The 10522-nt window shown below is 38.9% G+C and overlaps 2 protein-coding genes across 2 annotated transcripts; one reads left to right on the forward strand and one right to left on the reverse strand.

The window, feature by feature from the left end:
• Positions 1–109: 109 nt before the first annotated feature.
• Positions 110–6822, reverse strand: bysl (bystin-like). Its single transcript, XM_020642141.3, has 7 exons — positions 6386–6822; positions 5205–5355; positions 4929–5067; positions 4596–4729; positions 4326–4486; positions 1089–1191; positions 110–921 (listed from the first exon to the last, which is right to left on the reverse strand). The coding sequence occupies exons 1-7, from the start codon at positions 6660–6662 to the stop codon at positions 567–569; spliced, it is 1320 nt and encodes a 439-aa protein (XP_020497797.1). The 5' UTR covers positions 6663–6822; the 3' UTR covers positions 110–566.
• A 93-nt stretch (positions 6823–6915) lies between these two features.
• On the forward strand, positions 6916–9988 carry med20 (mediator complex subunit 20). Its single transcript, XM_020642142.3, has 4 exons — positions 6916–7074; positions 7329–7474; positions 9134–9387; positions 9675–9988. The coding sequence occupies exons 1-4, from the start codon at positions 7061–7063 to the stop codon at positions 9894–9896; spliced, it is 636 nt and encodes a 211-aa protein (XP_020497798.1). The 5' UTR covers positions 6916–7060; the 3' UTR covers positions 9897–9988.
• The last annotated feature ends 534 nt before the right edge of the window (positions 9989–10522 follow it).

The following is a 10522-nucleotide window of genomic DNA, read 5'->3' on the forward strand; positions in this document are numbered from 1 at the left end:
AAGAGTATGTATGTTTGTATGTTTGCTGAATTTGTTTCAGATTGTTTGGTATGCAGTTTTAAAATTGAAGACAAAGTCAGGTAAAGTAAAGTGATAGTTGAACTAATCAAACTGTTTATCAATGCTTTTAATTTCTTTAACCATCCATCTTGTTTACGGTCTAAATCCTTAACTTTTGAACAGAGATAACATTATCCATACTCAACCTTTTAGTATGTATGCCGGTTTGTTTAATCCACATCATAACTTCATTCTTCAGACATAATAAACACTGACAATACCAGTCTTTATAGTGTCTAGCAATCACTACACCACAGCCCCAATTAACCAGCTCAGATTGATGATTTATTACAACACCTACATCACTTCTGATGTGCATCTTTACACGAGTCAGGTCATCTAAGCTGGGAGGAGAAGAATGGCTCTTGAGACTCTGTATTGAGAAACTGTTCTTTCATAATAAAAGAAGAATTATTACATTAGATTTAACAAACCGTCCTTTGTGCTGCAGACACCATGAATCATTTGCATCACAGGAGAAGGATGCTACACACCAGATTGAAATCTTAGTCCATATTAACTGTTACAGGGAGCCCAATTTCAATATCCCTCGACTCTGAGTTTTGCAGTTCTCTGCGAATCTCTGCGGAGATCTGAGGGTGCGTTTGTATCTTGAGAAGCTCGAGCAGTGATGTTTTCTGTTCGGAGGCCAGGTCAGCCTTGTAGCGCTGAGCCATGGTGAGTAAACTCTGATGCCACAGCACAGGAAGTACACGTTTTTCACTGCGGAAGGACAGGAAGTGAGCCACCAAGGCATCCAGGACACGGAAAGGCAGGGCGTATTTCTTGTCGAGCATTAGACGAAGGAAAATGCTGTTGGCGCCGTTGTACTCCATCTCTGCCAACTTCAGCATTGCAGCACTGAAAGATGAGAGAGATTGTGCATGTTATACAACCATTGATGTTATGCAACCTCAACCTTACTGGAAGGTGCCAATACCAGACAATATACGGCTTTCAAGGTCAACAGGCTGAATCCTACACCGGTTGATAAGAGGCTGACGTGTGTCAGTGAAAGGAAACCTCACCTGGAGTGGAGCACAGGGATCGAGCACTTTGTGAGGATGCTTCCGATGATGATGGCTTCCCTGAGAGTACACGTCCCAGATTCACACAGAGGAATCAGTATACCTATAGAGAGGCACAAAACAGTTAGGAACTACCTACAGCCTGAAAGGGTTCACAAGTAATGCAGAAGAGGTCATTATAAAACTGACACTTCATTTCTAGAAATGTTTATTGAAGTTTTCTAATTTTTTTATCTTTTGGGGACATTTCTGGGCATCAACCTTCAGAGAGTGGGCTTGTGTCTGCCAGCAAATTACAGCGCACAGAGTGAGAAGAAAAGATGTATTGAGCAGTTTCCAGATATTAAACAAGCATCCAAGACAGAGCCATTGGTATCATTGAGACAGGGGATCAACAAATCCTACTTATTCTGCCTTTAAATCAGAATTGACTAATACAGAGCACGAGTGTTTGCTGTTTTTTCAGATACCCCTGTATTATTATTATTAGTCAATTAGGATAGTGGATCTTTTAGAAAAATCTGTAAAATGCAGTCATCCTTAAGCCCAGGATTCTACTACTAAATCAGGAAGTGGTTATTATTTTACTTCAAAAACTTCATGAAACTCATTTTCCTGCTTTCAGATAAGTAAACCACTCCAATAACAAACTTGACTGGTGCAAACCAACATATACTCTGGTTACAGTAAGATTATCTGATTCAAAAGAACAGGTACCAACTGGTACTTGATTGAATTTACAGTAAATTTGGTTCATTTACTGACAAAGAAATTTGGATTTATTTTTTTTGTCTTTTATTCAGGAAAAAAAAACATTGGCTACGACTTCTGACATTTACAATGAACATTATATCACACTGAATAGTGTGTATTCCTGGCCTATTTGTGTGTATCGTGTTCAATAACAGAGTGGAAAAACAAAAATTCATATCTAGGATTGATAAAATACTTAATTAAAATTCTGTCATATGCTTAGTTTGCTCTGATGGTAGTCAGTGTTATTGACACATCATAATAGAAAATAAATAATATAAACACACTATTTCAACATGGATCTCAATGAAAGACATAAAGGGGACTCATCACTTTATCAATTTCATTAATCAAATATTTAACTTCAATAGTTGAAAAACTCTCATCATTCAGTGTGTGAGACAGTAGTGTGTATGTGTGAGCAACACTGCCACCTGGTGGTGTTGTCTCATACTGGTTATTGAGAAATTCAAAATCATAGGATGTTTAGGGAAAGTAGTCTCATTAAGATATGATCGTTTTTAGATACATCAGCTTCTACAGCATCACACAGGAGGCTTGTTGTTAATGTAGAATTTAAACTGGTAGGGGCGCCGTTTGCCTAGTGGTCTGGCATCCCATCTAAAGAAGCTGTTGTCCTCGGGGTGGGTGACCCAGGTTCAAATCCGACCTGTGGCTCCTTTCCTGCATGTTATTACGCACTCTCCCTAATATCTGAATCTGTTCGCTGTCCTGTCTCTCTAATAAAGGCCCAAAAATAAATCTTTAAAAAGGGGAACAATAAGTTATTAAAGTTTCAATAGCTTCATGATCACACCTAGAGTCCCCAGTGAACTTGACGTGCATGTTTTCATTAATATGGGGGGGGAGTACATGCATGTGGAAAACATGCCAATTCCCCACAGACAGGCCCCCACTGGGATATGACAGAGGAACCTTTATGCTGTGAGGCGACAGCGCTAACAACTACATCACCATGAAGCCCTGCATAAGCTTTATGTTACACTAAACATTGATGACAAATTCAACAATAAATTAAATGATTCCTGAGTAGGGATGTAACGATTCACTCAACTCACGATATGATTCTCTCACGATTTATTTTACAAAATGAGACTGTGGACAAATTATGAGTGAAAAAGATTCCTTTAGGGGCTGCACACCCGCTTTTCAGTGTGGTTTAGCCTTTTCATTTTGTTTATCTTGCAACAAGTCGACGTGATTGGAGCTTCTCGTTAAATGCTGCATCATGTTGGTTGTGTTATTTGTGTAGTTCTCTATCTTCTTGTAATATTTACACACAGTTTTTCTCTTGTCTGTTATCTACTCACCTCTTTCATTTTCTGTCTTGGTGAAGCCAAAATGTTTCCACACCTCTGATTTAAAAGACGGTCCTCAATTTCAAAATCTTGCTCTACAGCTGCTGACGCTCACAGTATTATTGCGATTCATTTTTCAGAGTACAGATGTGAATCTTGACACCTTTGAATCGAATCTTTACATCCCTACTCCTGAGGCATGTACTTTCAAGTGAGTGATTCTCAACCTCTTAACAAGGTTAATAAAATGCACCTTGCTTAACTAGATAAAAGCCGTCATGCTAAGCAGTCACATGACCTGTATAATCAACCAAAATTTTCCTGATCTAGCATGAAAGGAGCATTGTTAGCTGCAGATCACCAACATGGTGAAGCATGGACACATGTCTTACACTGGTACTGGCATTGTGTAAAGGAAGAACAAGCTATAGTATGACCAATCATAAGGTTTAGTTAATGTGATACTTTGAGGAGTAATATGTAACTCTGACCTTAAAACCACCAACCTTCTCTGGTCAAAACTCTCTACTAATATTTTTATGTTTTCAATGTTTGTATGTCATTTTCAGTTGGGTAAATTTATTTGTGATAGTAAATATTTACTTTGTTATTTTTACTGTATTGTATTTTAACTTTGTTTAATCTCTTCAAGGTGAGGTTTTGAGATAAGCCCTCATGGGTTTCTACCTCACCTGCACGTGTTTAATTTTTTATTAGTTTTAATTTTCTGTTTGACTCTTCTTTCAAAAAATGTGCAAATAAACTAAACTATGTCAGTCTTCATGTTTATATTGTACCTAGGGTGTAATGAAGTTAAAACACAGAGCCAAATTATCATCAAATGAATTTAAATTAAATGATGGGATGTGTTCACTGCAGGTGCCTAATAAGATTCAAAAATACCTGCAACCCATTGGCTAATAATCAGAATTTATCATTTTATGACCTCCTACGCCAACTCCACAGTAATATAGCTGATAACTGCTCATCACCACAACACACCAACTATTGCTAAACAAGACGGCACAGAAAGTCAGGGCCCGAGCTTGAGTCCAGTCTAAGTCCTGGACAACAACACTGCTGAAGTCCAGTATGTTTCACAATACAGCTCTTCTCACTCTTACACCATTGTAAAGAATATTTAGATGATGTTTTTCTGTCTCACCTTTAAACCACGCTCCTGGCTTGAACAAAGCCTTCTTTAGAGCACTGTAGAGGTGAAAGTTGAGGCGCTTGTACTCAGCAATATCATCCCGCACTCGAGGCAGCAGTACCAAGTTGTAGAACCGCTGGGCCATTCGTTCTTTCAGATTGGAAGAGAAGATCCTACGAAACAAGCAAACAAAAAAACATCTTATTATACCATTGGAGTACCTACAGTAGCCTTGATAACTATCTCAGTTTAAAGCTGTTTCCCAACAGCCTGGGGACTCACCTGGTTGCTTGGTACATCGCGGCTGCAGTCCAGGTCTCAGGCTCAGTCAGATAGAGAACCTGCTCCCAGTTTGAAAGTGCTGGGACTATTTTAAAAGCCTTTGGCAATTTACCGCTGCGATATCTCGACAGAACCTGCAGAAAAGACACCAACTGTTGAAGATTTCTTTTGGAGATATTCACATTTCAAATCAGGTTCTAAAATGATACGTAACACTGAACCGATTAATATTGGTACACTTTGTATCATTCAGACCCAAGCATTACCCCTTTAAAAAAACATAAAAAATTGAAAATATCAATATTAACAGAAACATAAAAATTCAAAACTCACCTTAGCAACACCTTTGTACACCTCTACTACCCTTGGGTCCAGCTGGGGCATAGGACACCCTGACACTTCCGACATGACTGTCCCCACCTCTGTCTGCTTCTCCGTGATCTTCTCCATTATAATATCAGCTAAGGTCCGTCTACAAAAGGACAAGAAGAGGAAAAACAACTGAGCATTTTATGTAGAATTTGAGCTTGTACTTGGTGCAGAGATTAAACGTGTCTGACATTTCAGTTTTCTGTGTAAACACAGAGTGCAGATCGTGTCTCATCTTGCCTTATTGGAGGGTTTTTGTTCATGAACGTCTCCATCGCTTTTTCATCATCAGGGTCGACGACAACTTCGGTGTCACACTCAACACCACCGGCACCAGATGCTCCCAGCATGGGCCACTCCTCATCTGAGTCTGCATCCTGAGCATCAGACCCTGACGTTTGAATACAAGGTAAAGGTGGTCAATTGTGTGTCTAAAAATGTTGTATGAATAATTTTACATATACGACATATAAATGTTAAGAGATTGTCTGATGTGTCAAGGTTGTTCCTTTATGACGGAGGATTAGGGCCGCGGTAAAATTTGTATTTATTTTTTTTAATTTCAAGATTAAAGTCGTAAATTTACGACTTTGAGACCAGCCTGCGCAAAAATAATGAAAGTAGAACTCTTAAAGTCTTTCCTCTGCAGACAACCTCCTCCAAGTCAGTGTGGTTCTTTCTTCAGTTTCTTGCAGTATCTTTTCAGGGTGCTGATATTTTAAGACAATGTGAAGATGATGATGTGCCAAAAGCATGTGTAGTTTCATATCTGCATAAGTAAAGCCCCAACACAACTATTTATGTCTGTTATCGGTCTGCCTTGTTAAAGTGTCTCATGTGCAGAGACAGTTTGTGTCCTGTTCATCATTTTACAGATGAACAAGGTCTTGCAAGTTGAAGTGAAAACTTCTCTTGAACTGTTTTTACCGACTACACAAGGAAGTAGCCTATTTCCTTATTCGTGAAACCTTTAGGACAAGAGGCTCCATGTTTGTCATTTGAGATCAGGATGCTGCTGCTCTTCTGATATAGACTAAAACAACGACTTTATTCTTTAAAGACTTTAAGATTTCTGCTTTCATCATTTTCGCGCAGGCTGGTCTCGAACTCGTCAATTTACGACTTTTAATCTCGATTTAAAAAAATAATAATAATAATTCTTTAACGTGGCCCTAATCCTCCGTCGTAGTTCCTTGGATCAAACATAACTTTTGTGTAAAACATCAAAGTGTCATTTACTAGTAGTGATAACTAATATTAAACAGTTCAAACAAATGACTCACACTATTTGCTTTTATGGACACCTACAACAAAGTATTACCGGTATGTGACTGTCACACCAAATTCTATTTAAATTGTTTTTTTTTGTTATGGAAAACTGAGAGAAGTATCATTGCTGTGGTTGCAGTGCACATACATACCTCCAACATTACCAAGAACTGTGACTGGTGTTTTCTTCTTCTCTGGTGCCAGGCCATATTCCGTCTGAAGCTCCTCTTGTTGAATTCTGGCCTGTTGTAAGATCTTCCGTGAAAGACGCTCGTCTACGTACGTGTCTTCGTTCAATGCCCGGCTGTCCCTGCTCTTCACACGGTCTCTAGCTCGCACCGTGTCCGCCTGTAGGATCTGGTCAGCCAGAGCTACCGACCCCCCGCTCTTCTCTCCTCCTCCACCTTTACACTTTTTCACTTTGGGCATCGCAGAGACCTTCTCTTCACAGCAGCAGTTCTTCAGTGTCGCTTTTACTGAGTTTATTACACGTACTGTAAACTATAGTTTATCTAGAGTTTTTCTCCTGAGCCGTCTCTGCTGTAAACAGTCATTTACTCAACACGTGCAGGCGTCCATGTCAAGGGGAAGTGACGTAATGTGACGTAGGGCCGCAACTGCTTTCTTTAAAACCAGAAAAACTTTTAACTGCCATCGTTGCTAAACTATGTTTTTTTAATACATCATAAATGCCCTTCATCGTGATCTTTTCCTTATATTTATGTATATACAACCTAAGAAACCATTTTTAATATTTTCCGGAAGAAGACTTCTGACCCGGAAGTAGTCGACCAAAAGTGAACGAAACAATTGGACGCTAAGTATCGATGGGTGTCACTTGGTAAGTTTATAATTTGTTTCTCAAGGTTTATTTTAAAACGTAACATTATTTTATTCAGTTCATTAATTCACGTTCAGCCATATATTCACCACGTACTCGTTTTTGTTACCATGTTACCATATAGGATCTTTACCGCTTAGTTTCATTTACTCGATGCGCTGCATAGGAGGGAGCAGTTTTTATTACTGTCAATATAACATATGTCTCCAACACATTACAATGCGTTCTCTAGTATGCTCTTTGTTGTCCTGCAGTGTGTGCCAGGTGCCTGTGGCAGAGGGGAAGAGTGTGCAGCAGACAGTGGACATCCTCCATAAGAAGCTGGAACAGCTGGCTGCTGTGAAGCAGGGCAGCTTCTGTGTAGACTGTGAGACCTACCATGCAACAGGAAATGTCAGCGGTAACATTTCATGCTATACTTTTTATTTCAGCATTTTATTCATCAATAGGGCTCTAAGAACAATAAAGGATGGGGTATCTTTTCGTACAGTTGCATCTCTCTAAGGTAAGGTGTACCAGAACAGTTGGGACCCCTTACATGGACTTTATAGGATCAAATCCCTATTTTGTAGTAACTTATTGTTGAAAGTTGAGTTAGTTGCCTGGTTCCCCTACAGCATTCAAAGTGTCACCTTATGGGAGAGTTGTAAGCACTCAAAATCAGTCTCGGTCTCATGACCAGTCTCGAGACCACTTTTTGAAATCTTGGAATCTGAAGCATTTTTAATCTGTCTCGTCTCAGTCTCAGACTGAGTGGACCCTCCATTTTAAATCAAGACCACCACTGATAGGCAAATTGTCCTCTTCATTACTGAAATAAGAAGGAAAACTGCCCTTTCTGAAAGACAGATAACTTCAATTCATTCATAATTAGATGTTTGTCTCCCAGGAAAGGCCACAACCTTCCTTGTGTTTTACGGTCTAAGTGAGTGACACACACAAAATGATGATTTTTCGTTGATATGGCCTTGTCTTGGTCTCACCCTGTCTCGATCCCCAAATGTCTCGATCCCCAAATGTCTCGGTCTCTGAGCGCTCTTGTCTCGGCTATGTCTTGGTTTCGGTTAGTGTGGTCTTGATATAACACTACTTTGTGGCTTTTAAAAGTACTACAAAATACAGGGTTATATAGTTCAAGTTAGTAGATAAAAGCTATCAAAATGTTAATTTGGTTTGATTGACATACACTTGAATTGGAAATCCCAGGTAAGTGATTTAAACTGTTGTTTATGACGAGCCTTTCCTTGAACGTTTGAAGCCGGGCATACAATGTATAATTTCAGCCCGATTAAGTGCTGTGCAACCAATTTCAGATAGTTTTCTGGCATTTTTGAAAAATCTTGGTTGTGAGAGCTGAGGGAAGAGCTGATTCCCTGAGGGCTTTTGTCCTGATTTTCTGCCTGCACAAACTGGGAGATAGCGTCTGAAAGCACCATGGCAACACCAGTCTGGCCTGTTTGATGCTCCTAATTTGTTATGAGAAACATATGATGTGAGAAATATGTGTGCAATAAGAGACAAGAAAACATTTATATTTTCATTTCATTGTACAGTGTTCCCCTTTGTTATTTTTTGTATTATATCTTTCTACAGTGTATAACTTCTGTACAGTTTATTTTAATTTACTTAGCTGTTACTACAGCTTATTTATTTTATTTGTACTTTTCTACTCTTTTTTTCTTATAATTCTATTTTATATATAATTTTAACTTTTTTTGTAGAAGCTGACTCAGGGAGAAACGCACAAAAATTCCAATGTACCTGTACTGTCCTGTACCTGTGCAAATGGAAATAAACATCTACTCTATTCTATTCTGGCTAATTAGAATCATTATCATTGTTGTATTTTTTAATGGAAGACCTTATCCTGTGTGCAACCACTTACTACACGGACTACGGCTTACTCAGAATCTAATGGTTCTGTCTTTAAAAATATACAATAGAACAAAATACTATTTGTAGATTTTTTTTTTTTTAAACTTCCAAATGATGCATCACTTGAATGATTAAACATATTCACTTGACACCTGTGATAATCAGTCTTGTGTTTCTATTCCAGGTCAGCCCACCAAGCTCCTGTACGTGATGCACAACTCTGAAACTCCCCTGAGCTGCATGGCTCTGTTCGAAGGTGGACCCTGTGTGATAGCTGATGCAAACTTCGATGTTCTGATGGTGAAACTAAAGAGTCACTTCCAAAACGCCAAGGGGCACAAGGTGGAGTGTCGTGGTTCTAGATATCGCTACTGTGACTTCCTGATTAAAGTTGGTACGGTGACGATGAGCTCCAGTGCCAGAGGGATATCAGTAGAGGTAAGCAGTGAAATGAATAATATCAACAGCTCCCACATCTATCAGGCTCATGAACAAATGATCTATTTCTTATTTATTTTTAACACCATTCATTTAACCGCTTATAACAATTATTTAAGACCTATTTGTCATGTTTTTATTAGAGCCACTTGTATGTGTGTGTTTCTGTTGTTGTTTTTGTGTCTAGCTGTATGCGCACTGATGCTCTTTTACACAAATGAAGTTCCTAACGGATAAGTAAAGTTATTTGAATTTGAAAAGTGCTTTAACTCTGTGTGTTCCCTCAGGTGGAGTACTGTCCCTGCGTGGTTCCTGGGGACTGCTGGAATTTAATAAGGGAGTTCATGGCATCCTTTCTTGGCTCCAGTGTCCCTGAACTGCCGTCTGTGTTTGCTGCCAAACCTGAAGGGCTCTTTGCACCAGCAGACTGTGTTGACACCATGACGCAGTACCTGGAGCTGTTCAACAAGCTGCGTAAAATGCAAATCCAAGGAAGTAATGTGCGTTGACTTGTTTGTAGCAATTAAGTAATCTATTTTTTTTTACGTTTGTGTTGATGTTGTAATAAATGTTTTCCCCATGGAGCAGCATGGGAACAGAATTCCTTTTTTTTTTTTGTATTTCTGGTAACTTACATTAAAGAGATCAACTGGAGTAGCTGGAATGTGTTTTTCCCCTCAGTTAAATAATATTTAACTAAGTGCATTCTCCTTTTTGTGGTTGTTGAAACACTTTCTAGAGTTAATGCAGAGCACATATTTGAGGTGAATTTGCACTACTCCATAGTTTTCTCTTGGTTTTTCTTATTAGATTCCTAGCTATGGGTGGTGGTACTGGTAGCTAATGGTAAATCAGATTATACAGTTTTGAACTGGAGGATCCACAAGGATGTCTCTGTTCCTTTGTGGACGTCAGTTCCCTCATGTGCTTGATAAAGTAGAGGGTTTTAAAAGTTTGAGCTTTCGGTTTCTGGACTCAGCAATAAAAAATTAGTGACAAAAATCAGGTCTTTGTTCAATCTTAGTTGATTGAAGCCACACCAGTATTCAGCAGGAACAATACCACAAAATATGTTTGTACTTATCTAAGAAGGAAAAGAACACATGTTAACAATATAAGGATGGTCTGGTTCATT

This window comes from Labrus bergylta, chromosome 5 (assembly GCF_963930695.1).
Source record: "Labrus bergylta chromosome 5, fLabBer1.1, whole genome shotgun sequence".
NCBI classification, from domain to species: Eukaryota; Metazoa; Chordata; class Actinopteri; order Labriformes; family Labridae; genus Labrus; species Labrus bergylta.

Excerpts from the sequence above, each read along its gene's own strand:
- bysl (XM_020642141.3), bottom strand. The coding sequence starts at position 6,662 with ATGCCCAAAGTGAAAAAGTGTAAAGGTGGAGGAGGAGAGAAGAGCGGG. Across the intron at positions 4,730-4,928 it reads TGTACAAAGGTGTTGCTAAG|GTTCTGTCGAGATATCGCAG; the intron begins GTGAGTTTTGAA and ends TCTTTTCTGCAG. Across the intron at positions 1,192-4,325 it reads GCCAGGAGCGTGGTTTAAAG|GTATACTGATTCCTCTGTGT; the intron begins GTGAGACAGAAA and ends GCCTCTCTATAG.
- med20 (XM_020642142.3), top strand. Across the intron at positions 7,475-9,133 it reads TGCAACAGGAAATGTCAGCG|GTCAGCCCACCAAGCTCCTG; the intron begins GTAACATTTCAT and ends TTTCTATTCCAG. Across the intron at positions 9,388-9,674 it reads CCAGAGGGATATCAGTAGAG|GTGGAGTACTGTCCCTGCGT; the intron begins GTAAGCAGTGAA and ends GTGTTCCCTCAG.